We start from the raw sequence: 26,950 nt of genomic DNA on the forward strand, positions 1-26,950 counted from the left end.
AGGCCTGTAACCTATGAACTGTGAGATCATAACCTGAGCCAAAGTCAGATGGTCAACTGACTGAGCCACCCAGGCACCCCTTAACTTCTTTTTAACTAACAGATGATTTTGCTTTTTTAAATGATGGAGACTTTGCTATTGAAAGCAGATGATGTTTTGAAGTATAGAAATTGGATTTGGGGGGTACTTTGATTATCCATCTAATGTAAGTTTTAAACTTGTCACTTTTAGTGTAACGTCTTCATTCTCTTGGAAGACCTAAAACTCAAACATTTTCCACTTGTAGGCAGCGCTCTGCATTAGGAGAATGTCTTGCTGCTTTTGCTGGGGCGTTCCCTGTCGCATTCTTGGAAACTCACCTTGACAAACATAACATCTACTCTATCTACAATACCAAGTCCTCACGAGAAAGAGCAGGTAACGCAGAAGCATGTTCAGTAGTTGAGAGGTGACCCTGAATTGTCATGACATTTACTGTATTTTTCTACAGCTTTGTATTTTCATGGACCATTTCAATTTATTATCTCCAGTGCTATTTGTTCTCAAATGTGACAATTTGGAATTCTCTGGAAGGTTATATACTATCCCCCTAGTGTCTCTGCAAGAAAAGTCGTTTAATTTCTTCTAACTAATGAATCACAGAAAATTGGCACTCTTAAGAATAAGACAAAATAATCAGCAGAAATGGAAAAAAATAGGTCAATCTGAGATCTGATTCAGTTGTCTCTCATAGAGAGTCATCGAGATTAGGGTGTTCCTATTCATTATATTTATGGATTTGTACACTTCAGACTTTATTTTTGTTGTTGTTCACCAGATATGTCTGTCTTACTGCGATAGATTAATTCCATGTGATCTTTTCTAATAGTTTAGCCCAATTTTTATCATTTAAAAAACTTATAAAACTGAGACACAATGACTCAAATATGAATCTGACCTTAGCATGTGTATTCTTATGATTTTTATGTATGTCTGTATGCATACTAGGTGTCTGTAAATAATTACACCCCTTATCACCTTTCACTTGGGAAAATCCATTTTTCTGGGTAGATAGGTTCATTTTTTCCACTCTCCCAGTTGAAAAGCTTTTAGGACCATTGCTGATGATTTCAACAGTTGGTCTGTGAGAACCATTTAGAATTATCTACTAGGATTTGATATGAGTTGGATGACAAACAGTTAATATAGCAGAAACTAGTTATTTCTCTAATCAACCATTTAAAGCAATCAAAACAGAGTTCTCAAGTCTTGAACATTATGTAGGTGTTGTCTCATATTACTTTTTTGTTTGATTTCCTCTAAGTCTCATACAGCGTACTCACTGCATTTCAACTGCTTTCCAGTAGCCCTAAGGAGTTCTCAGAATTTGGGCAAGAACTATCTGATGTTCACAGTGCATCCCTCTCTGTTAAGGAGATTATTTCTCTGTGTAACTCATGTTTTTAGGGGCCCTGCCGGTTATACTGGGTCTATAATACCTTTTATCAAGTAAGGAATCTTTTAAAAACTTGAATCATCAGTATTTAATTTGCCTATTTTATAATTCTGATTTCCTGTAACAGAGGAAGCTAAGACAAAATATGTTGAATGTGATTTAGCAATATTTACTTGCATAATTTCCACAGTATATTTGTAAATAATATAACATGGTTGACATAGCTATTAGTCTTCTGCAGAAACCTGTCTTAATAAATTGTCTTATTTAGGACTGTTGATTGATTAATCTTTTTGCCAGTGAATCAAGAATGATGATTTGTTATTCATTACAGATAAGGAAATACACAGAGCAAATTATTTACCTGCTTTTGTTTCTGTAACACATCGTTTGCATAGCAAAGTAAAGGAATTGAATTGAATGATCCCCTTCCTTTGAGGTTTTAGCCATTCCACAAGTAATTGTGATGTACACTGAGGGAAATGGGGGTGACTTGACACAAGGAGGTACTCAACTGGATTCTTTCAGGGGGGTTTAGTTGTAGTAGGGGAGAGACTAATATATGTGATAAAATTCAGAATAAAGAACACTAAGGTCACAAAAATGCAGTGTTCACTGAGGATACCTGAAAGACTGACTAAGTTGGTTCAAGAGGAATCTTGAAGGGCGCTTGTGTGGCTCAGAGCATTCAACTTCAGCTCAGGTCATGATCTCATGAATTGTGGGCTCAAGCTTCACATAAGGCTGTGTGTTGACAGCTCTCGGAGCCTGGAGCCTGATTCAGATTCTGTGTCTCCCTCAGTCTCTGCTTCTCCCCCGCTCACGCTGTCTCTCTCTCTCTCAAAAATAAACAAACATTTAAAAAACTTAAAAAAAGAAAGAGGAATCTTGAAATTAGGAGCATTGAAACTGGTACATTCGGAGAAACTTCAGGCCCTCTGAGATAGAGATAGCTTTCAGGAGAGAAAAAAGTAAGAGGTGAGGAAAGGACGGAAAACCAGGTGAAGTCTGCTTTCTAGGTCAGGGAACGAGCAGGGACTAGACCAGTACAAACAAGTAATTTCATTGGCTTATTTTTTAAGCTTATTTATTTATTTTGAGAGAGGAGGAGGCGCGCAAGACTGGTGTGGAGGGCAGAGGGAGAGAGAGAACCCCAAGCAGGCTCCGTGCTGACAGTGTATACATAACCTGATGTGGGGTTTGATCTCATGAGCCCTGAGATGATGACCTGGGCCTGGATTGAGAATTAGACGCTTTACCAACAGATTCCCTTTTATTGGCTTTAAGAAGAGAAGTAACATGAGTAGATCAGCACTTAGTCCATCATGACTTCTAAATGGGAAAGATAAATGTGTGTGAGTCACCAAATTAGAAAATGGTTGTGGTGATTCAGGAGAGATGGGATGGAGGAGGTCCCCTTGGATGGAGGGTACAGTGCAATGGTTACAAGAGATCCTGAGGTAGGGGCCTGGTGTGTGGGGATCTGGAATGCCTTCCTGGTTTCTAGTCCAGGAGATGGACTGGACAGTGTTGTCCTCACCAAGAAATGCTTAGGAGGTAGGTGGGAGAGGAAAGGTCAAGTTAAATTGAGATCCATTAAGTGCTTTTGAAACATTCAGTATTACATGAAAGTTTTAAGTAATATGGCTTTGAGAGTTATTAGCTCATAGCAGAAGCACATAGGGATGGCTAGAATTATCTAGGTGAACATCGAAGCTGAAAAAGAAAAGAGAATTAAAGGCAAATCCTACCCCCCAAAGAAAAACAACACTTAAAAGTTCATCAAGGAGACTGGGGTGCCTGGGTTCAGTTGTTTGAACCTCCAACTTTGGTTCAGGTCATAATCTCACAGTTTGTGAGTTCAAGCCCCAAGTCAGGCTCTGTGCTGACAGCTCAGAGCCTGGAGCCTGCTTCAGATTCTGTGTCTCCCTCTTTCTCTGCCTCTCCCTTGCTCATACTCTCTAGTTCACTCTCCCTCTCCCTCTCCCTCTCCCTCTCCCTCTCCCTCTCTCTCTCTCTGTCTCTCTCTCTCTCTCTCTCTGTCTCTCTCTCTCTCTCTCTCTCTCTCAAAAATAAATAAACATTAAAAATAAAGTTCATCAAGGAGAAAATAGCCAGTAAAGGAGCCTGACAGAGTTCAGGAAGGAGTCCAGAAGGACTGAAGGCATTGAGATTAAGGAAAAGGGAATCTGGTCAGTAATGGGAAATGCTACTGTAACAGTTAGCAAGGTAAGAGTTTGTGAAAAGGGGCCATGAGTTAAGTGGTGAGAAGCAGAGAGCTTCATTTATGGAAAGTTAAACAATCCAGGGGAGGTTTGAAGCTTAGTGGCACGCTGCTGGAGAAAAGATGCTACAGGGCATAATTATATATTACATATATAATACATACTTATATATTATACTCTGCACAGAGTATAATATGGCTCAAGGTAAGGCCTGAGCATGGCCCCTGTGGTGGGGCGTTGAGAACACAGGCTGAGCACTGAAGAGGGATCTCAGAGCTCCTTGCACTGAGGTAACGGTCACTGAAGGATGGACCACACGGAAGGCCTGTAGGCAGAGAGACCTTTGATATTCTGGTTTGCTCTGAAGCAGAGGAAATAGTCCTGTTCTGATCTTAAAGCACTGAGGAGCAGTGGTAAGACAGGAACGTGGGCAAAGGAGAGGAGGTTGGACATAGCTGCCATGAGTCAAGAGGGGGAGCCGATGGAAGGCACGCTGGGCCGTGCTCAGTTCTGAAGCCCCGAAGGAGACAGTTGCTTATGGCTGCTATCACCGATGGAAATCTGGTCTTATTCATCAGCCCGTTCTTTCACTGAATGTGGTTCGTTTTTATGTGTGTTTCTCTAGCTCTCAATTTGCCAACTAATGTGGAGGATGTTTGCCCAAACATACCGTCTCTGGAGAAACTCATGGAAGAAATTGTGGAGTTGGCTGAGTCCGGCATTCGCTACACACAGATGCCGCATGTCATGGAGGTGGTACTGCCCATGCTCTGCAGCTACATGTCTCGCTGGTGGGAGCACGGGCCTGAAAATAATCCTGAAAGGGCTGAAATGTGCTGTACAGCCCTGAACTCTGAGCACATGAACACGCTCTTGGGGAATATACTGAAAATCATATATAATAACCTGGGAATTGATGAGGGAGCCTGGATGAAGAGGTTGGCAGGTAAGAATTGGAAAGGAGTGCACGGCTTGAATTTGTTTCATTTCCGAGACTCTCTGAAATAGCAGAAGAGTAGGGATGCCTGACTGGCTTGGTCAGTAAAGCATTCAGCTCTTGTTCCTTGTAAGGTCATGAGTTTGAGCCCCATGTTGGGTGTAAAGATTACCTAAGTAAATAAACTTTAAAATAAAAAGAAATACAGAAGACTAGAATTTTCCTGTCTTAGGCTTCATTAATATTTTCTTCTGTGCTCAAAAAATCTTAAAAATATTATCATTTCTATCATGCTGTTCTTTAAATTTTTTTAAAATGTAGATTTAATCAGGCATCAGGTGACTTGTCAGTATTGGTACAACTTTTTAAGTAAGTAAACATTTTCCTGATTGGACACTTTTCTTTAAGACTAATCTGTAAATGCAGCAGTAAAAATTAATGGTTCTGTAGACAGAGACAAGCATAAAACTGGAATTTGAAGCATCCCCTTTTTACCAATTCATCTTATCAGGAGTCCAGTGGGGGGGGGGTAATCAAAACGTGAAGTCAAGAATTTACATGTGTTTATCTGTCATTGCACTGTTCACCTTGGACGATGTGAAGCAGCCCTAAGAATAACAGATGGGTGTTTACAAAATTGAATCCAGAAATAAGTAAATACCCTGTGCATTCTGAGTCTCCCTGTAGGACAAGGATGTGGAAGCCGACGTGGGATGGCTATATGTCGCCTCATAATTATTCAGTGGTACATATTCCTTGTAAAGAAAAAGCCAGAAAACCTTTCCCATTTGGGGATTTTTTTTCTTCTTTTTGTGAAAATAATTGATTTCCAAAGCAAATGAACATGGTTTTGTTTTTCGGGTTTTTTTTTTCTATTCCAAATTAGCTGCCAATTAAAAAAAACAACAAGAAAGCACATCAAATTCAATTCAGTAATCATTTTTGAACAGCAACTGTGTAATTAGGTTTGGGACTAGAACAAGGACTGAGGCATGGGCTGAATACTGAAGGAAGCCACGTGCTGGGGGAGGGAGCGCGGGCGGGCGAACTCATGCTCCAGTTGTAATTATAATGTCTTCTTTTTAATGGCTGTTGATGCAGAGCAGAATATTAATGTCTGTCTTCTAACAGTATTTTCACAGCCCATTATAAATAAAGTGAAACCTCAGCTCCTGAAAACTCACTTCTTGCCATTAATGGAGAAACTCAAGAAAAAGGCAGCGATGGTGGTGTCCGAGGAGGACCATCTGAAAGCTGAGGCCAGGGGGGATATGTCCGAGGCAGAACTTCTCATTCTCGACGAGTTCACCACTCTGGCCAGAGATCTCTATGCCTTCTACCCGCTCTTGATTAGATTTGTGGACTATAACAGGTATGGCGTTCACAAGTGATCAGTTTCCCTGATTCAGTCATGACCTTGCTGGGTTCATACGTCCTGATGGAATGGCGTCATTTGCTTGGTGATGAGCTTGTGTGTCATCGTGACATGACCAAATGGTTATAGACAAGGTGGTTTTCACCAGGCATCACAAGGCCGCAGTGGGAGAGCCCGTGCTGGAGGAGTCTGCCTTCCATAAGGAAAAGTTAGCAGTTTGACAGTTAACAATGTTTAAATGTTTTAAGTGTATAATGAATGTACTCTGACCATCTAGGAGCTCTGTGGGCAATATACTCATCCTTAGTTTACTTGGTTTTAAATTTAATGTTAACTGGGTGGTTTCTTTTTAAAGTTTATTTATTGTGAGAGCGAAGGGGAGCGAGAGTGAGAGAGAGACAGAAGTATGAGTGAGGGAGGGGGAGAGAGAGGGAGAGTGAGGGAGAGCGAGAATCCCAGCATAGAACCCAGTGTGGGGCTCAGTCTCATGAACCAGGAGATCACTACCTGAGCCAAAATCAAGAATCAGACGCTTCACAGACTAAGCCCCCCAGGTGCCCCTGAGTGGGTGATTTAAAAAAAAAAAATCAACCTGAAGGAGTAACCGAGAAACTGAGAAACCACTTTATTTATTATGTGATCCAGGGCAAAGTGGCTGAAAGAACCTAGCCCAGAAGCAGAGGACCTTTTCCGCATGGTGGCCGAAGTGTTTATCTACTGGTCCAAATCCCATGTAAGTAGAAAAATGCTGCTTCCTGTTTGGTTTATATGAAGGACTTTCAAGTTTTCAACCAATTTTCCAGTCCGTTTATAAATACCTGTGACAGTGTATTGCCTCCTGGTATCACATAACTGGTGTGGAGAGAGGACACATCTCCCTCAGTGGTTTGAAGCACTGTAAACCTTCACTTGAGTTTGATAATTTATATTTTTAAAAATCATGGGGTGGGGTTAGTTGAACTCTATAAACACTTTTTTTCTGTCTGCCTCTAATTCGTAGCCTAACATGGACACAGGATGTGGCATTTTTCTCCTCAAGGCTTCCCTCCTGTTATAGGCGTTGTGCTAAGCCCCCAGGAGCATGCACGATGCTTAGTTTGAGAAACGCTGTGATGGACTTGTATTTTCCAATCACAGTCACTTGGTTACTGGTCAAAGATACTACTTCTTTAAGTTTGTTGCACACACTCTTGTTTCTACAGGAGTTTAGTTTCACGCACACATTAGAATAAAATACAGCCCCTGCCTGGAATCCTGTTGATAGAATTTATAAAGTACATCTTTAGTGAATTTTCCCTATTTTGTATGCTGCAAATAGAACTATAAGTTTTTAAAGGTTTTAATAATAATAACTCTAGAGCATTCTATAATTATTTTGAATAACTCACAGAAAATGGGTTAAGTGAGCATTTATTATTATCCCAGATTATCTCAAAATCTTAGAATTTTTATATCAGTTATGATTATGTGGCACTTTGTAAACGTAAAATTCCAAGAACATAAAAAACCTCAACCTCCATTTCATTACTTGAGATGACTTCCTTACTTATTTCATCAGATTGTTATACAGATCCTGTTATTTTGGAAATGTCATATTTTTTAAAAAAATAAAATTTTCCTACTTAATATCTCAGATAATGCACAATATGTGTTGCCTACCTCTGAGGACTCTGTCAAACTTGATATCGAAATGTATATAAAAACATACATTAAAAAGAGAGTTGGGGAGAGAGAGGGAAGCAAAACCTGAGAGCCTATTGAATACTGAAAACGGACCGAGGGTTTAAGGTGGGGGCAGAAGGGAGGTGGTGGTGATGGAGGAGGGCACTTGTGGGGAAGAGCACTGGGTGTTAGATCGAAACCAATCTGACAATAAAGTATTTAAAATAAATAAAGAAAGAAAAAAAGAAAAAGAAAAAACATACATTAAAAAACATAAGCACACTAAAATAATATATGAAAAAATGGCCTTTTTACCATATGTATTTGTATTTTCACATTACCTTTCATTTTCTGTGATGCCTGAAATTCTTTTAGGTCTTTATGTTCCACTAGATAGAAACAAATGATTTCTCATCCTCTGTAACTCATGTTGAGGGGTGTGTTTGACTGTTCAGGGTGCTTTTGAAGGACTATTTGAAATCCAGAGCCCAGGACCGAATCACTTAAGAAAACTAAAACCTGCATATTTCCCCTTGAAGATCAGAGACTCTTCAACTTCTTTAATCACCAAGATACAAAAAAAAAAAAAGCTTCTTCAAATTTATATGCAAGAGAAAATTTTAGAACAAGTATTTGGAGGAATATTTATCATCACCAGTCAATTTTTAGATGAATGTCTAATGATAATTTCAAGAATAAGAAAAAATCTGAATATGTACTTTTGAATCTCGTGTATATTTTTTTAATTAAAATATTTTTTAATTTTTATTTTTGAGAGAGAGAGAGACAGGGTGCAAGTAGGGGAGGGGCAGAGAGAAAGGGAGACAGATTCTGAAGCAGGCTCAAGGCTCTGAGCTGTCAACACAGAGCCTGATGTGGCGCTTGAACTTGTGAACCACGAGATCATGACTTGAGCCAAAGTTGGATGCTTAACTGACTGAGCCACCTAGGCGTCCTTTGAATCTCATGGGTATATTTAAAGTACAGATCTGTTAGTGTGTGTTATATATAATCTTACCCAAATATTTAAAGTTGAAACTCATGAGCAAACATATTATTATGAATAGTCAAATTAGAAGGTTAACCTGAGCTGAAGGAAAGTCGAAGCTTAGTCTTTATACTGTTCTTCAAACAAGATTTTTTTATTATTTTGATTAATAATCAAATTGATTAATAATTAACCAATTATTAACATATTTGGATGCTTACTAGGAAATTATTTTATTTGGGTTTTGGTCATCCTAAAGAGAAAGAAGCCGGGACACCTGGGTGGCTGAATCAGTTAAGCGTCCAACATCAGGTCAAGTCATGATCTCCCAGTTTGTGTTTGAGCCCCACATTAGGGTCTGTGCTGACAGTTCAGAACCTGGAGCCTGCTAAGGATTCTGTGTCTCCCTCTCAGACCCTTCCTCACTCATGCTCTCTCTCTCTCTCTCTCTCTCTCTCTCTCTCTCTCTCTCTCTCTCAAAAATAAATATTAAAAAATTTAAAATACATAAAAGGCACATAGTAGATTGTTAATTTCTCTTAAAGCTCTGATTATTCTTTCATTTTGTGTTTGCTTTCTTTACTACCGCTTCTCAAACAGCTGACTTTGCCTGTGTTCTTATGCCCCTGAATTGAACGTGAATAAAACAATGTTAATAGTGTTTGAAAAAGTAGTTAAACTGTCTTACAGAATGGAAAGTTACAGGATAGTTGTGCCTGCCCTGTGTTTCTCCCAAGAAGCAGTCTGTGCTTTTCATCAATGACATTGGGGCTTGAGTACTCATCTAACCCCTTGATAGGTGTGTGACTTTGGTACTTAAAATATTCTGGATCTGAGTTTCCCTACCTTTGAAGCATTACATATATATATATATATATATATATATATATATATATATCTAGTTCCCAGAATCAATGCTCCAAGCCATCACCCTCATTGTATATGTAACAAATATTTGCTCCCTTTCTTGTTAAATCTGTATCAAATTACTACTTCTCATCATAGAGACTTTGGGTCCTGTGTAACCTCTTGATTACACGGGTTTCTTATCTGTGTGGTTTTAACTGAAATTTTCTTTTCAACTTCTCAGAATTTCAAAAGAGAAGAGCAGAACTTTGTGGTACAGAATGAAATCAACAATATGTCTTTCCTTATTACTGACACCAAGTCAAAGATGTCAAAGGTATTACTCTAATCTGTTGTACTGTTCTAGAAAATGTCTGAATGTAACTTCCATTTGCTGATTTTTTTAGATCTTTTTAAGGCATATGAGATTTTGAAGATTTCATAATATTGTTTACTGATTAAACACATATGCATACACACAGTTTTAAGGAAACCTAGGATGTGAGTAGGTATGGTAAGACACACAGACACAGAAATGACTTTCACGAAGGAAGTTTTTACACACTGTTTCTTAGAAACAGAAGGTGTGGCATAAGAGGATGGGGGAAGTGTGGCAGAGGGAACAAGGGGCAAAGGTGGGCGAGAGTCTGTATTATGGTTTTTGTGGGACTGGACAGGCAAAGTAGGTTAAGCAGCTTGAGGATTCTGGGATGTAAGGAGTGTCGCTAGCTGTGGTCTGTGGCCCTGGGGTGATTAGGGCAGGTGGCTCGAGGCCCAGGTGAAGGAGGTGATTGGAGAATATAGGACTCTGGGTTGGTTGGTAGATCTATGAAAGGCGTGCTTGCAGGAAAGTCATTTATTATCTGTAGGAAATGACTAGCTTTGGGAGGGGCAATCAAGGATCAACAAGACCCCAAGATATCAAAGTCTCAGAATAAAAAGACATGTTTAACACACTCACCCACCCACCCACCTACAAACACACACACACACACACACACACACACACACACATGCCGGTGTAATATACATATAATTAGTTGATACCATCTATTCACCAAGAGTAATTATGTGTGTATTTACGTGTGCCAAAACATAGACATCAAAATAATTAGCTGCATTGTTTAAGAACCACATGGATGAATTCCAGGTTCTCAGATAGGAGAAGAAGGAGGGATGCCTCTAGTTTTTTGTTTACTGTGTCTTTCTTGTTGGGGAGGGGAGGAACTCTCCCAACACTTTAAAATCCGTGCCTTTGTTGTTTGAATTACCGCTAAACAAGAAAATGAATGTGTTAAGTGCGGTAACGTGGTTGTGTGCTGTCAAATGGCCAGAGATGCAGGGTAGTGTGAGTCAGTCTCTACCGACTTTGTAAAATATGGGATGGAGTTTCATCGGGAGGGACACCTATTCCACTGAACCCCAGGAGTCACTGGTGCCTGTCACCTGCTTTGTTGGTGACCACCAGGACAGTTGAATAGCATCACTCGATGCTTCTGGCCTTTTTTAGAGTTTTAAATGCCGTGTATTTGACATGATTACTCATGAACTAAAAACTAAGGGTAACTGAAGCTTTGCATACGTACAACGTCTGTCCGACGACGGCAGGCTGTTAGCATGACTGTGCTCTTGAAACACACATAAACGATGAGAACGCTTCTCCCCTCTGGGCTGGCAGCACTGGTGCAGAGTGAGCTGATGCTGTGTCAGGAGATGCTGCACTACGAGGATGTATCTCACGGGTGTTTTGAGCTGAAAACCATTAGTGAATTTCTCCGCTTTGACAGCATGTTGTCGATACAGGATGCTGTTAACAGAGGCATAGAGAGAGGGCCAAAGGGGTCAGTGCTCAGTTGGGGAGGATGATGGTGATTCTGGTGTATCATGAAACTGAAGATGAGTGAAAAGGCATCACAGCAGAGTTCTGCACTTCCTTACAAAGACATCTTCTCCCCCTTTTTCCTTCACTGTAGTCCAGTGATTCTCAAAACACAGGCTCACCGTACTGCACACCCTGTAAGTGACACCAGGGAATCTGTACACCTTGACTAAGAGTAACATCTATTCCCGTTTGCAGCAAAAAAGTGCAAATTAATAGATAGAAGCCTCTTAATGCCTCCCAAATATTCTCAGACCTTTCAGTCGTTTTACCATATGACTGCTAACACTCTGAGACAAGATATGTAACAACAGCATTATTGATGAGTATTTACAAATTAGAAATCATGCTTTGCCTCCTTGTTTTTATGTCTCATTGCTATTTTCGTCTCTGTGTGCTTAAAACTTTGTATCACATACATACCATAAACTTTTTTCCTGGAAGTGATGTTTCTAGTTTATTTTTTTAATGTGTATTTATTTTGAGAGAGAGAGAGAGAGAGAGAGAGAGAGAGCAAGCAAGCATGTGTGTGCATGATCAGGGAAGGGGCAGAGAGAAAAGGAGAGAGAAGATACCAAGCAGGCCCCATGCTTGTCAACTCAGAGTGCCTTGAGAGGCTCGATCTCACAAACCTTGAAATTATGACTTGAACTGAAATCAAGAGTCAGATGCTTAACCAACTGAGCCACTCAGGCGACCCCTACTGTTTCTGGTTTATAAGAATCATGATGTTCCTGTTTTTCAGCATTTGGACCTATTTGAGAGTCACTGTATTGGCCAAAGTAGCATCATAATTCTACTTTCATCATGTCATGAAGGTGTTCTGCTAACCGAGGATGGCATGAAGGGCCCGAGGGTGGGATATGGTCAAGGGATGAGTAACATCTTTCCCAATGCCTTGCTGTTCCGGTCTGGTGCCATGAATGGGTAACAGGAGGGTAGCTGTAGGTCTTACCTCTGAAGCTGAAATGGACAGAGAGGTGTTCCCCCATGCAGTGCTGGGAACAGAATGACCCAGATGGCTTCAGGGTTTCCCCTGACAAAGCCTCAAGCTGTCTGCCTGAGACATCACAGACACCCATGATCCACTCCCCCAGAGTCTGGAAGGAAAAAGAAGCTCTTTTGAATGGAGATTCAGACCCAAACACAAACCAAACAACAAACTGTCATGTGTCAGTCTTCAAGCAGGCACCCAAGTGGGGACAATTGCTGTTTGTGTGGAGTACCATTTTTTTTTTTGTTTTAAGCTTATTTTCTTTATTTTGAGAGAAAGCGAACACATGTGAGTAGGACAGAGAAGGAGGGAAGGAGAGAGAGAATCCCAAGCAAGCACCATACCACCAGCACAGAGCCCAGTGTGGGGACTTGAACCCATGAACGGCGAGATCATGACCTGAGCCAAAATCAAGCATCAAACACTTAAGCAGCTGAGCCACCCAGGCGCCCCGAGGCACCATTTCTAAAATTAGAAGATAATACAGAAAACAGAGAAATATAGCTAAAATATGAAAGTAGATGATTGAAGTCAGCAGACCAATTCAGAAAATGGTAATCTGGGATTGAGAACCTCATTTTGAATTAAGACGTATGTAGCCCATAAAGCAGAGGCTGGTACGTGTGAAATTGGCCTCAATGCTCATTGGGAGGGAGTGGCAGCTAGGTGGGATATAGAAGCCTTGCAGTGCCTTTGTCTGAAGTGTGGACAGTAGTGTTGTCTCTACAGCAAGTGCCTCTTACTGTACTTCACCCAGTTGTTAACGTGTAGGTTGGTGAGTCCTCCCCTCCAGTTTAAATGCTCTCCTTCTGCCCCCTTCTCTCACTGTTAGCCCTTGGTTACCATGGGGTTCTGAGCCCTTTGGGTGGCAGCCCCTGTGACTTCTTTTAGACCAAACATTCTACAAGAGCAGGAAACATAGTTTATTCATGTGGTAACTCTGAAGATCAATGCAGTGCTTGGTGCATAATTAAGTAATGTGAATATTTGGTGCTACTTAATTAATATGAATAAATGAAATTAAAATTTGACTTTAAAGAGTTGGAAATTTGGTCCTTAACCTGGGCATTTGCAGGTGTCTTATTTTAACTATTGTTTTTTTAGACTCACTGTTACATTGGTACAAAGCATATAATGTTGCATCACTATATGGCTAGGATTGCTGAAGTTTTTAATTTCATAATTTGTTTTAAAAACACATGCAGGAGTACCTGGGTGGCTCAGTTCATTAAGCATCCGACTTTGGCTCAGGTCATGATCTCGTAGTTCATGAGTTCAAGCCCTGTGGTAGGCTCTGTACTGGGAGTGGAGCTTGCATGGGACTCCCTCTCTCTCTCTCTCTCTCTCTCTCTCTCTCTCTCTCTCTCTCTCTCTCTCTCTCTCTGCCTCCTCCCCCACTGTGCTCCCTCTGTCTCTCAAAATAAATAAATAAACTTAAAAAGAAACACCAAAAAACCCATATACAGAAAGCATCTATTACAAACTTTGTTAGTTTGTTGATGTGAAAAAAAATAGTGGATTTTACCTATTACATTATAGAATTGTACCCTATTTTTTTCTTAAGATTTAAGTTCCTTTTGAAATGCAGCACCTGGCCTTAGCTGTTTAAAGCCAGACTCACTATCTTCTCCAGCTTTGTTAAAGTACAGTCGGCATATTACATTGTGTAGTGTCAGGTGAACAAAGCAACAACATATTGATTGGGTACACTTATTTTTTATCTTTTTAAGTTATTTTTTAGAGAGAAAGTGCAAACAGGGGAGGGGCAGAGAGAGAAGGAGACACGGAATTTGAGACACAGAATCTGAGACAGCACAGAGCACAATGTGAGGCTCAAACTCACAAACTGTGAGATCATGACCAGAGCCGAAGTTGGCTGCTTATCTGACTGAGCCACCGAGGTGCCCTGTGACTTGATACACTTCTGTTCTGCCACCTGATTATCACCATAGCATTGATTAACACCAGCATCGTGTCACATAATTGCCATTTGTTTCTGTGGGGAGGATGCTTACTCTCTTAGAAACTGTCAAGTAGATAACACAGGATCAGTCACTACTCACTCTGCTGTACGTTAGACCCCTGGGACATACTTATTACTGGAGGAGTGTCCACTTTGATCATCATGTCCCTGTTGTCCCCACTTCCCAGCCCCTGGTAACCGCCACTCTCCTCTCTGTTTTTATCAGTTTGGCTTTTTCAGATTCCACCTGTAAGTGGTATCATACAGTAATTGTCTCTCTCTGTCTAACTTATTTCCATAAGCATAATGCCCGCAAGTTCCATTCATGTTGCTGCAAATGGCGGATTTCTTTCTTTCTCATGGCCGAATAGCACTCCACTGTGTCCATATATCCTTGTGTGAATGCACAGGTTGTCTCCGTTTCTTGGCTATTTTAACTAATGCTGCAAAGAACAGGAGAGTGCAGACATCTCTTTGAGACCCTGTTTTCATTTCCTTTTGCTAAATAGCCAGGAGTGTAATGGCTGCATCCTGTGGTTCTACTTTTAACTTTTGAGGAACATCTATACTGTTTTCCACAGCGCCTGTACCAATTTACATTGTCACCAAGAGGGAGCAAGGGTTCCTTTTTCTGTATATACTCACAGCATTTGTTATCTCTTGTCTTTTTGTTGACGAGACTCAAGTTTATAACTAATATATCTGGATTTAAAAAAAAAACATCAGTAAGTATCTATGATTGTTTTCTTTGGAGAGGCTGTTTCACTATAGGAATATTAGAAAATTCTTCTCTTTTTCCTGATCCTCTATTAAATTTTAGATTATTTGAGAAAAAATTGTTAGGGCTATATTTGTGTGTGTGTGTGTGCATGTATATTGTGTGTGTTTTTAACAGAGAGAGAGACTGATTCATGACAAGGGTCAGTTGATTCTATCTTCCTGTTTAAGCATGATGCACACATATCAGCCATGCTGTTGCATATTCACCTCTGATTCAAATGTTAGGAATTGGTTGAAAATGAAAAATCATGCAAATTCAGTAGCTTTAGCAGTTCTGCTCAAATTATTGAGCACCTCCTAGGGGCGAGGTTGAGTGCTTCGTTGTAAATACATGGATGGGCCCCTGGTGGCTCCATTGGTTAAGCATCTGACTCTGGATTTCCACTCAGGTCATGATCTCATGGGGTCATTAGATGGCACCCTGCATCAGGGTCTGCACTGACTGCAGAGTCTGCTTGGGATTCTCTCTCTCCCTTTCTCTCTGCTCCTTCTTTGCTCACGCTCTGTTTCTTTCCCTATCTCAAAAATAAATTAAAAAACATTAAAAAAGAATCCCTTTAAAATAAATAAGTAATGAATGAATGCATAAATAAATAAATAAATAAATAAATGGAAAGGAGCAGAACAAGTTAGGCCCCTGCCCTAATGGAGCTCCATAGTCTGGGAAGAAACAGGCACCAAACAAACAAACCAAACCCAGTTGATACAGTTGTACGGGAGCAATTGTTACAGTTGCACATGAACAGTTGATACAGTTGTACATGAGCATATTGATTGTAGATTTCATTTCTTTCTACTGGAAGTGGACTGTATCACCTATAATTGCTCAAAGATGTATTAAGTCCTCTTTTAAATTTATAGATTTCCTATGATATACAAAGCAAGATTATTATTTGAGCATAAGTAGGAGTTTATTTATCTGGTGTTTTTCAAAATTCAGCAACTCATCATTGCTAGTGTTGATTTCAATTAGTCTTATAGGATCATTTAAATATCTGTAAATATCAAACCAGGTATAAGTCCTTTGTACTTATAGAATCATAAAACTAAAAATCTTTACAAGTTAAAGTCAAGAAAACCATTAACACCAACAAAATTTAAACATTAACGCATTGTATGATATTGTTTTGCTGAGGCTACATTATCAGAATTGGTTAGAAATATGGTTACAATAATTTGTATCAATTTGTTTAATTTTTAGGATGTTGATGCCTCATTTGGGTAATTATTTTTATCACTGTGGTTACATTTCCTTCATTTTTTTTCCATAATATTTTATTGTCAAATTATTTTCCATACAACACCCAGTGCTCTTCCCCTCAAGTGCCCTCCACATGAACATTTCCTTCATTTTTGAATGAGCAAAGAGCTCATTTAAAACCACTGATCCATTATTTTTATGAGCTAATCAATTTAATCGCACAAATAATTATTCATTGGGTTTTTTCTACTAAATTTACTGGAAATAATCTCTTATGAATTGATTCAGACAAGAAGTGGATCCATGCAGTAAGTCCATTTCTTTGGAGCATGAATACAATTCTTACTGCTGTGGTTCAAATATTATAGGCTTGATATATCAACATATACTCTCTATATAATATATGTCATAGTGAATATATAATATTAACATAATATATAAGGTACCATTACTTCATGATGACTGACTTATTTTACTACTTCATGTGAAAAAATTCTTTCAACATCATGTTGTGATAGCAACATGTGGAAAGCAAATCATTTGTATGTTCAGTTGTCTTCTGTTTTTTTCTAAGTTGGCTGAAACTATTACAATATGTCATTATCATGAAGAGATCTCCAGTGTTTATTGCTACAAAGAAATGTAACAGACACAGAGCAGTGGATATAGGACATTTATTTTAGTTATGAGATTAGCATATGCCCTGTTAATAGGAAGAATAATACTCACTACCCAGGGAAAATTAGATTTGGCATTTAAAGTGACCCTGAGGCATGAAGGTAAAATTCAGCAAAATCACAAAAGAACCCTGAAGTAGCATGGCACTATTCAGATGTGAACAGGCCATCCAAAGATAATCCTAGATATTTATGTGACACCAATTAGTACATTACATCTGTTTCCACTAGAGGGGGGTTAATGCCATAGGGAGACAAGTTTGAAGACTGTATAAAAGTCTAGTATATTTTATAATAGTTTTATATATGCTGTGTGCGCACTCGTGTGTGTGTGTTTCAAACCGAGCATATTTCAAACAAAAATAAATCATATATTCTTAAATTTTTCATCATTAGCATTGAAAACTATAAAATACAATATCAGAAATTACTATGGACTTTTCATATATCCATTTGTTTCTCAAAAATCACAATTTGCATTTTCCTTTTAAAAGCATATAGAAAGCACACCAGTGAATTGTAATGACCTGGGAATATGAGAGTAGGACTTAAAATTAGCCAGACATGCTAAGAAGGAGAGAGGAAAAGTAGTCTCAGAAATAGGGACCAGAGAAAATAAAGAAGATAGAACCACTATCAAGTTAGAAGAGGTTCCTAGTTCTTTTTTTTTTAATGTTTATTTATTTTTTAGAGAGACTGAGCATGAGTGGGGGGAGGGGCAGAGAGACTGGGAGACACAGAATCTGAAGCAGCTCCATGCTCTGAGCTGTCAGCACAGCGCCAGACATGGGACTCAAACCCACAAACCATGATATCCTGAACTGAGCGGAAGTCAGACACTTAACCTACTGAGCCCCCCTGGTACCCCGCGGTTCCCAGTTCAGAGTGTGGGGAAAGCAGTCATGGACTTCAGCGCTTGGCTCCGTCCCGCAGGCCGCTGTCTCTGATCAGGAAAGGAAGAAACTGAAACGTAAAGGAGACCGCTATTCTACGCAGACCTCTCTGATTGTAGCAGCTCTGAAGCGACTACTGCCCATTGGGTTGAACATATGTGCCCCTGGGGACCAGGAGCTCATTGCTCTGGCCAAAAACCGGTTTAGTATGGTAAGTTTCCTGTTTATACCAGTGCTGATGATCACTTGACCTCAACTCAAATGTTTAGACTCCTTTTTCTCACTGGTCCGTGTCAAGATTTCATTTCCACTGGATGTTTTAGTAAGCAGTTTTTCTGTGTAGACTCTCACAGTCAGATACAAAGACTGCTCATTTTGGGCGGGGGGCAGGGGTTTAAATTTGTAAATTATGTTAACCACCTCCAGGGAATATTCCAAAACCCAATAGAAAAGATGCAAACAAGTTGCTGGTAGTGAAAAAAAATGAATGTCATATGAACTTTTATATAAAATTTGTTATGAGAAGTATATTCAAAATCAGGAGGGACAGTTTTTCAGTGTGAGAAGCATCATGGACTGTGCTGATTGTGGTTGGATAAAGTGTTGACTTTTAAATCAGTATCTCTTTTCCTTTGCAAGCGTCAAGATTTCAGTTCTCAGGATTTCTTTAGGACCTCTGTGTTTTCTCTTCTTGGCTACCCAGGCACAGTTTTTCAAAAATATACAGTGGGATTATTATTTTATATTTATGTAAATGGGAGGACTTATTCTTTTCCCCTCATTCCCACACTGAAGCACCTCTCTGAATATCCAGACTTGGAAACCCTGAGATAAGCAAATTGATAAGCAGTGTGGGCTGCACGGATACAATTCTGGTGATGGTGGTTCTAGTATTTGATTCTCAGGGTATTTCCTTGTGGTTACTGGGTCACAGGGAGGTGGTATTAAGTGCCAAAATTACTTTGTGGAGAGTTCAGAGAATGATTCAAACATACTTCCGTTTGATCACAAGGGGTTTTGCCCCCATTTCTTGTGAACCGGAAATTCCATTCCATTGCGTCTTAAGGTACTTACGGTAGAATGGAAGTAAGTTATTACCTTGTTTCCATTTCACAGCATTATAAAGAAATGATCTGAAAAGGAACCCCCCCCCCTTTGTGGTGTGTTTTGAAACCCTATAAATAAATAGGTTTGGGCAGACATACACTATTTCAAAAGAGCCTAGAGTTATTTCTACTGACTTATGACAGTTGATGCATTAATGGTAAGACTTCTTTTAGGTAACATTTATTTCTTGACAGAAAGACACTGAGGATGAAGTCCGAGATATAATCCGCAGTAATATTCATTTACAAGGCAAGGTAAGCCAAATTGAAGCATGTGTAGTATTCATGAATTTAGTGACTCTCTCTTTAGAATCGTATTACAAATAATGTTACTTTAGCAATTCAAAGAGTGAAAATATATTATTTTAAGCAGTCTTTATTCTACTTGCAAAACTCTTGGTATTAAAGACTCTTAAGATAACAAGTGATGTATTTTATTTATTTACTTTAAAAATTTAAATTGGATCATCAGATTTTCAGACTGAAAAAAGATATGTCACCATATGAAATAAAGGTTGGAAATTTCCTTCATTAGCTGAGTTTGAGGACTTCTGGGACATGGAGACAGGTGTGCATAAAAATATGAACTTTTTAATCTAGCATCCAGAAATTAAATATGTGTATTTATAAATAATTAGTACATAGGAGATATTAAGACTTCCTGTAATAGGAATAGATGAATGCTACCTAGGGAGATGAAGGAAAACATAAATGTGAGTTAAAAAATTGCTAGAAGTACTTTTTGTACTACTTTGTAGTGCAATTATTTGGAAATTTTTTCATAGTAGGGGATAAATTTTTCATTTGTTTATAGAACCTGTTATGCAGTGTAAGAAGTCTAGCAATTTGTTATTTTGATTCAGCCTATTTGCTTCCATTCTGCTGTCCCTTTCTGGGAGATTTTTTCAATTATGACAATGTCCAAATGTCAACAAGTAGTGACTGCAGCTTAATGTTTGTTTTCCTGGGAATTAAAATATTTCTTTCCAATATGAAAACCATATTCTTCCTTTAACACTTAAGACCACAATATGATAAAGCTGAGACATGCCTTTCCAGTATTTACAAGTTACGGATACTGATTTAGAGCAAATTTCATGTGCACTTTGATGCGTAGGTATTCATATTATTTAGTAATAGCTTGTCCAGAACAGGAGATGAATTCCATTTAGAGTTTGGTCTCCTCTCAGATTGCAAAACGTTTCTGAAAATTTTAAATGTACTAATAAAGCTTCTGCCTGAACATTAAGTGAATGGTTTATGCTTCATACATGGGTGTTCAAGGAGATCATGTACTCCCTGCAAAGTCTCAGGATCTCCAGGACTTAAGACCGCACTTTGAGAAACATGGTCTAGAACAACCATTACTGAGTAGAGACAGGAGATAGATGTTCAGTACCTCTGAAGGAAGGTTCTGTGCTCTACTCAGGAAATAAATGAAAGAGGTTGTCTTGAAGAAGCAGAAGGAAAGTCTTCTATTGTGTTCTAGAGGTTACTTTTAGTAGTACTGAGGGCAAGTTATGTTGTGTCTTGGGGAGTCAGAAGGAGAAAGGAGAACAGAGAAAGAAACACATTTATGATCAACAGTTCACTTCCACATAAATGAGACCTGAAAAGAAAGCAGTAATGAATACACCTTCTTTTTGACATTTCAGTCTATACTTGTTTTGCAGAGGAGTCAGACACATATATTATGGAGACATACAGATTTACAGAAGATGAATTCTTTCATTCCTAGCACCTTCTTGAATATGTTGCCTTGAAATTATAGGCCTGATCATCCTGGAGGCCAGAAGGAGTAATTTTATATGAGAAAGAATAAAGATGCTACTTATTTTACCAAATATAAATAAAAATGTGTATTTCTATCCTGAAGTACCAAACACAGTCCTCAGATGGAGAAAGTATATGGAGGAAAAACATTTTGTTTTATCAAAGGACAAATGGTGTTTACAAGTCAGTGTATAAAATTCTATATTTGCCTCTAGATAAAAGTTATTTTTCACATGTCCAACTATGCTTTCTCAGGCTGGGACATTGTGAAGTTTTAGATGTTACCCATTTACTCCTGCTTCATTACCCTCAGTCTTCCATTTTTCATGGAGACTTGAAAGGAAAGAGAAACATACAGGGATTACTTTGCCTAATTTTAATTATATAGTTATTCTATATTCTTTCTTTGAAGTAATGTGATCTTTTCCCTGTAAAGATGCCTCTATTTGTCAATTTCTATGACTTTATAATAACCTTTCTCAAAAACATACAGAATTCAGTTATATCTCCCACTCAGGAGATTTGACAGTATTAAAAACACTCCTTTGTTGTATGATCTTATAGTCCTCCAGTGTTTTATATTTGATATTGTTTCAGTGAGACTAAACTCAGTTGCAGAGCCCCTGTATTTATAGATAAATGGGATCCCATATCATTGCCTGTGAAAGTAAGTATGTAAATATTTCAGTGTTGACCCTGAAAGGGGAAGAGAAGGATAAAAGATCACTTTGCCTGCTTCCTTGCCTTGACCTTATCCAGCTCATCCTTACATCCTAGGTGGAACTTCACTTGTTGAGGGAACCTTACCAACCACCAGCAGGTTAGGTCCAAGCTCACAATACCTTATCTTTCTCTCGAGTAGCTCTCCTCACAATTGTACATATTTAATTTCTGTCTTCCCCACCGGACGATAAATTTCATGAATACGAGGTCTTTCTCTGTGTTCATCTCTGCAGGGTATTTTGACTCCAGGCTGCACCCAGGAAAGTAGGTTTTCCCTTCTTTACATCATAACCTTGTAGTTTTGAAATGTTCTCCTTTTTTCTGCAGTTGGAGGATCCTGCTATCAGGTGGCAAATGGCTCTTTACAAAGACTTACCGAACAGGACTGAGGATACATCAGACCCAGAGAAGACCGTAGAGAGAGTATTAGATATAGCAAATGTGCTTTTCCATCTTGAGCAGGTTAGACTGAGCATGGTGTCCATCATATTTGCCTTAACCACGTAAAACATTTCAGAGATGATGTGTGTTAATTTGTTAGCCATGGGTGGGCCAAAAACATCCATGTTCAGCTTACTCATTGTAAATATTATATGAGTCAGGAGTGCTTGTACCTAATATGCAAAATTTCCAAGCTTGTAATTTTTGTAGCAATATATAGATAGTGTATTTTGGGATATCACAGCCTTTGTTTTATTGTCTTTTCTCAAAATACATATATTTTCAAATTTTATCTATTTATCTTGGGAGAGAGCATGTGTGTGTACAAGCAGGGGGGAGGCAGAGACAAAGGGAGAGAGAGAATTCCAAGCAGGCTCCACGCTGTCAGCATGGCACCCAATGCAACGCTTGCCAATAGATCATGACTTGAGCTGAAATCAAGAGGCAGATGCTTAACTGACTGAGCCCCCCAGGTGCCCCAAAATATTTATATAATTATGCAGATAAATAGGATTATATACTTAATTTTAAATCATTCTAACTAAACTTTTAGGACTTACCTGATTTCATATTCTATGTATCATTTTTTATTATTACTCATAACAACATGTTTGAGATGCTTTCACTAGTTTAATATTAGAGTTTTTTTGGTTACTTGGTTCACCTTTCCTTTTATGAGAGGCATTTTTGAGTTAATTTTCTCTAAGATCAGCGATAAAGACATTTAGGAAAGAGCAATGGCATTCATATTAAAACTATGGTAGAAAAGTGTTTTATATAATTTTTCAGTTGTATCCTATTTTAAATTACAAAGCTTGCTATGTTTGATTTCTGTATTCATTACTTTTGTTTAACAATTCTCAAATTGATAATAATTGAAGAATTATCTGTCAGTGGGTTATATTTTTGTGTAAAGAATCTTCTGGCTTAGGTAAGGTATCTGCAATAGAGGGACATTGTCCCTGTTCTCATGAGGTCCATTCAGCAAAATGACACCAGAGAGTGGGAGCTCAGTGTGAACCCAGCAGTGTGATCCATCATTTGGGCCTTCATGAGAGCCTTTACCTGACGTGGCAGATCTCACATTTTACAATACACATAAAATCATAAAATGGCCTGTGTCATGTCGGGAGCTTTGTTACCTAAATGTTTTGTAGAACATATTAGCATAGCAATAACAAACATTTTTCTTTGATTCCTATTTTTAGTTATCTGGTGATCTCCTACCCTGCCTTGACCAGTTAAATCACATAAGGATATCACCTAATGTAATATTCTTTTTATTTCCTTCTTTGCTTACTCACGTGACCCTCAGACATTAATAATTTCCCCAATGTCATGCAATTTATCACTATACCTGATGAGATTTAGCTAGGGTACTCATAACCATATGACTATTGACATGTATTTGCATTATGTAACAACACAATATTTAAAATGTAATATATAATATAAATATATAATATATAATGAACTTAATATTTCCCAAATATCCCCATGAAATATTAAATAAGTACAAATTATCACTCAACAGAAGACAAGACTTCAGGTAATGAAATTTTAAGTGATCTATAAAGTCCTAGAGTTGTTTTTCCAGAGTTTATACATATTGAAGAAAGCTATTAAATGTCTCTTTAATATCTACCAGAGAACTATTCTGGCATCACTGTTCCACTGTAAGGTTTTAATTCTTCCTAGTTTTCATGCACATACCTGGATTTGCTTGAATGAATATTAGATCCATTAAATGCAGCTTATTGAAATCTGATAATGTTTTATTATATTCACACATAACATATTGATAAATGTATCCAATCGTAGTGAACGAAGTCACTTGTAGGGGAGTGAGATTCATTCTCGGAAGCAGCCATTCCTTGCCTGAACATTTTTTAAGCCGCTCCCATGGTAGCTTTATACTTTGCAGGTTCAGGGGATTGAACGCTGTCTCTCTACTCACGTAAGTCATCCTCTAGTACAGCGTGTGGATTGATAACTATGTAATAATACAGATGTGCTGGGATATAGAAGGTGCTGAAGAGGCTATAAAAGGAGTGTAGGCTTGATCTCATTATGAAGTAGGTGATCCCCGTCATCTTAAAGGAGAAGTAGGAATTTTCTAGGATAAGGTAAGGCAGTCAGATTTTAGTGAAGGCCAGCTATTCTAGATGGTTAAGAACATGAGTAAAAAGAAATCATCAATTATGAAAGAATAGAAAAGAGTGGAAGATGTGCCACAAGAGGAATCCATGCCTTCAGTATCTCTATTCTAATGTTCATCTGTAACTCAGTCATAGAGTAGCTTGCGATGAGTACCTTCACTTGCCAAACTGAGTGCATAAACAGTGGGCACTCAGCAAGTACTTGATGTATTGCAGGTCTCAGTGACCTTTGCAATTAATACATCTGGTAACTTTTGTCCATTAGAGTAACATGTCTCCTTGGAATTTCCTAATACTCAGACTCGAGCCAAGCTAACACATCGGCACCTCCCAGCATTTGGACAGTAGGAAGAATGGTATTCAAGCAGTTTTCCCACCTAATAGAATGTTTTGCCAAGTGATAAGCTTCAACATGGCAGACACCTTTTCTCCCATGGTCACTGCCGTATCCTCAGTGCCTCACTACTTCAGTGTGTTTGTTGACTATGACCCACATCCATCAGAATACCTCATTTCCACAAAAAGCTACCTCAGACAGCCAGAATCTCAAGATGGCACTTTAATGCATTGAGTCTACTTGAACGATAAGCCCCCATTCACTTAACACAGTCACTAAGAAGAAAATTGAAATGGATAGTTAAAAAGTGTTCACTAATCCTGTAGAGGGGTCCATCAAGGAAATAAGTGCTTTTCAAAGACAAGTTGCTTCATTAAAATTTCTAAACCACTATACTCCAGACACTCTTAATATTTTCTTCAGGCATTATAAAATTCCTATTTTGACCCTTTACTGCAAAGGATAATAGACCTTAGTTTTTATTTTTTTAGCTAACGTAACATTTTTATTTCTTCCAGAAATCTACATGTATGCGCCGGAGATATTACAGTCTGGGAAGTACAGTGTTCAATTACCTAGAGACTACTAATTGGTTTAGAATTACATGTTGGTTTTTTTTCCCCTAATACTTATAATTAATCTCTTTTTCCTCTTGGAGCTCCAAACACCATTAGCTAAATAAATAGCTTGCTTGCCTCATTTACTGCAACTTTCAATTCTCATTTGTCCCTATCTAACAAAATAGTTATGTATTTTAACATTTTTGCAAAATTAAATTCTTTTCCTCACTCCTAGTAATGTGTTCCTGAAGCCTTGTCATTTTCTCTCCATCCTAATATAGTAAGGGACAGTTGAATTTTCAGTAGACTTTTCTGTGTCTGCCTCGATTCATGTTTACTGCTGTAACTCTTATGATAAAATTGATCTAAATGGCTATATAAATAAGAATAGTTTAATTTTTGTGTAGGCAGAAAACCTGTGTCAGAACCATAACCAGACTCTGAAAAGGCTGCAAAATGATTTTATATAGAATGGTTTTATATTTCTTGGATTTGAGAGGTGACATAGCTTCTTAAGTACACACTACTGGGGATATACTCTATTTAGACCAAAGAAAATGTATAACATTCAAAACTATTTCCAATTTAGTATTGGGTTACTTCTAGGACATGGGCTTTTCCATAATAATTACAAGGAACTTGGGAATTATAATTCCAAAAGTTTTTAATCTAAAAGGCACAGCTGTTTAATACGGTATTGTTGAGGGTAGTCAGAGTTTAAATATTTAATTTGTTGTTTGTATCATTTTACCTCAGGTGGAACACCCCCAGAGGTCGAAGAAAGCTGTATGGCACAAACTTCTGTCCAAGCAGAGGAAGAGGGCCGTGGTGGCCTGCTTCCGAATGGCTCCTTTATATAACCTGCCAAGGTCAGAATTTTTTTCATGTCGGCCACAGATGAAAGTTCTTTCTTCCTTAGTAAGCAGCAGGAGTATCACATCTATTTAAAAAGGAGTGCAGTAGTCTGAAAGATGGATCCAAGAGAAGTTTTGGCTCTTTTGTGGAATGTTTGAGCTTGTTTTTCTTTGTTGGGTGACCTCAGAGAATTGTGATGTGCAGCGTAATTATTAAATTACTTCTAAGCACCGAGGAAGATCTGCTCACGTACGTAAGGCAGGGCAGGGTAATTAGGAACTCTCTATTTGGAGCCAGACTGCCTTGATTTGAACCCCGGCATCTCAGCTGATGGCTGTGTGATCATTGGTCACATTTCTTAGCTGACTTTGTTATGGTTTCCTCATTTGCACCGTGATGAGATTTGCTTCATGGAGTTGTTCAGATTATATGATGGGTTGAGGTAGAGAGGGTGCTTAGAACCCAATTTAGCACTGTAAACGTTCATTGTTGTTTATTATTTTTTGTGGTTATTGGTCTCGGGGGAAAGAATTGATATGGATCTAGTTTATAGGAATAATGGAAATGTATTTAACAGACCCTCAACCTTCTCTTAGAGCCACAGCTGGCATACTCGTTGATAGAGAAAGATTTGAGTCTGACTCGGTGACTCAGGTACCATGTCAGCCTCCTTGCAGTTTTCCTAAGAAACTGTGCTCTTTCTGCACGATCTTTGTAGAAGTGGCATCATTCTCACATCTGGTAAACAGGACTTAGGTCAACTGCATCTCTTTTTTTGGAATCTCTGACCAAACCATGCCCTTCAACTCCTTGCAAATGGAACACTTCCTCATCTTTGTTTCCAGGACACTCTTACAGACCTCTCACAGTGGGCACGATCCTGTACAGTTGGGCCGATTTGTCCCTCTGATTCAGACTTTGAGATCCTTTATTTTGTTTTTTGTTTATTTATTTTGAAAGAGAGTGAGTGTGCTGAGCAGTGGAGGGGCAGAGGGAGAGAGAAAATCCCAAGCAGGCTCTGGGCCATGAGCATGGAGCTCGATGCAGGGCTGAAACCCACCAACTGTGAGCTCATGACCTGAGATGAAAAACCAAGAGTCAGTTGCTTAACTGACTGAGACCCCCACACATCACCTCTGGC

General features: G+C 38.7%; 1 protein-coding gene across 1 annotated transcript in view; it reads left to right on the plus strand.

Moving 5' to 3' along the window:
- RYR2 (ryanodine receptor 2) overlaps positions 1–26,950 on the plus strand; it is a 526,329-nt gene that overhangs the window by 398,123 nt on the left and 101,256 nt on the right. The window contains exons 67-76 of the mRNA XM_029919427.1: positions 287–417; positions 4,286–4,606; positions 5,729–5,969; positions 6,618–6,705; positions 9,713–9,805; positions 17,896–18,066; positions 19,157–19,216; positions 21,785–21,919; positions 24,913–24,948; positions 25,711–25,823. Coding sequence (XP_029775287.1) covers positions 287–417; positions 4,286–4,606; positions 5,729–5,969; positions 6,618–6,705; positions 9,713–9,805; positions 17,896–18,066; positions 19,157–19,216; positions 21,785–21,919; positions 24,913–24,948; positions 25,711–25,823 — 1,389 coding nt within the window. The remainder of the gene's footprint in view (positions 1–286; positions 418–4,285; positions 4,607–5,728; positions 5,970–6,617; positions 6,706–9,712; positions 9,806–17,895; positions 18,067–19,156; positions 19,217–21,784; positions 21,920–24,912; positions 24,949–25,710; positions 25,824–26,950) is intronic.

This window comes from Suricata suricatta, chromosome 2 (genome assembly GCF_006229205.1).
Source record: "Suricata suricatta isolate VVHF042 chromosome 2, meerkat_22Aug2017_6uvM2_HiC, whole genome shotgun sequence".
Taxonomy (NCBI): Eukaryota; Metazoa; Chordata; class Mammalia; order Carnivora; family Herpestidae; genus Suricata; species Suricata suricatta.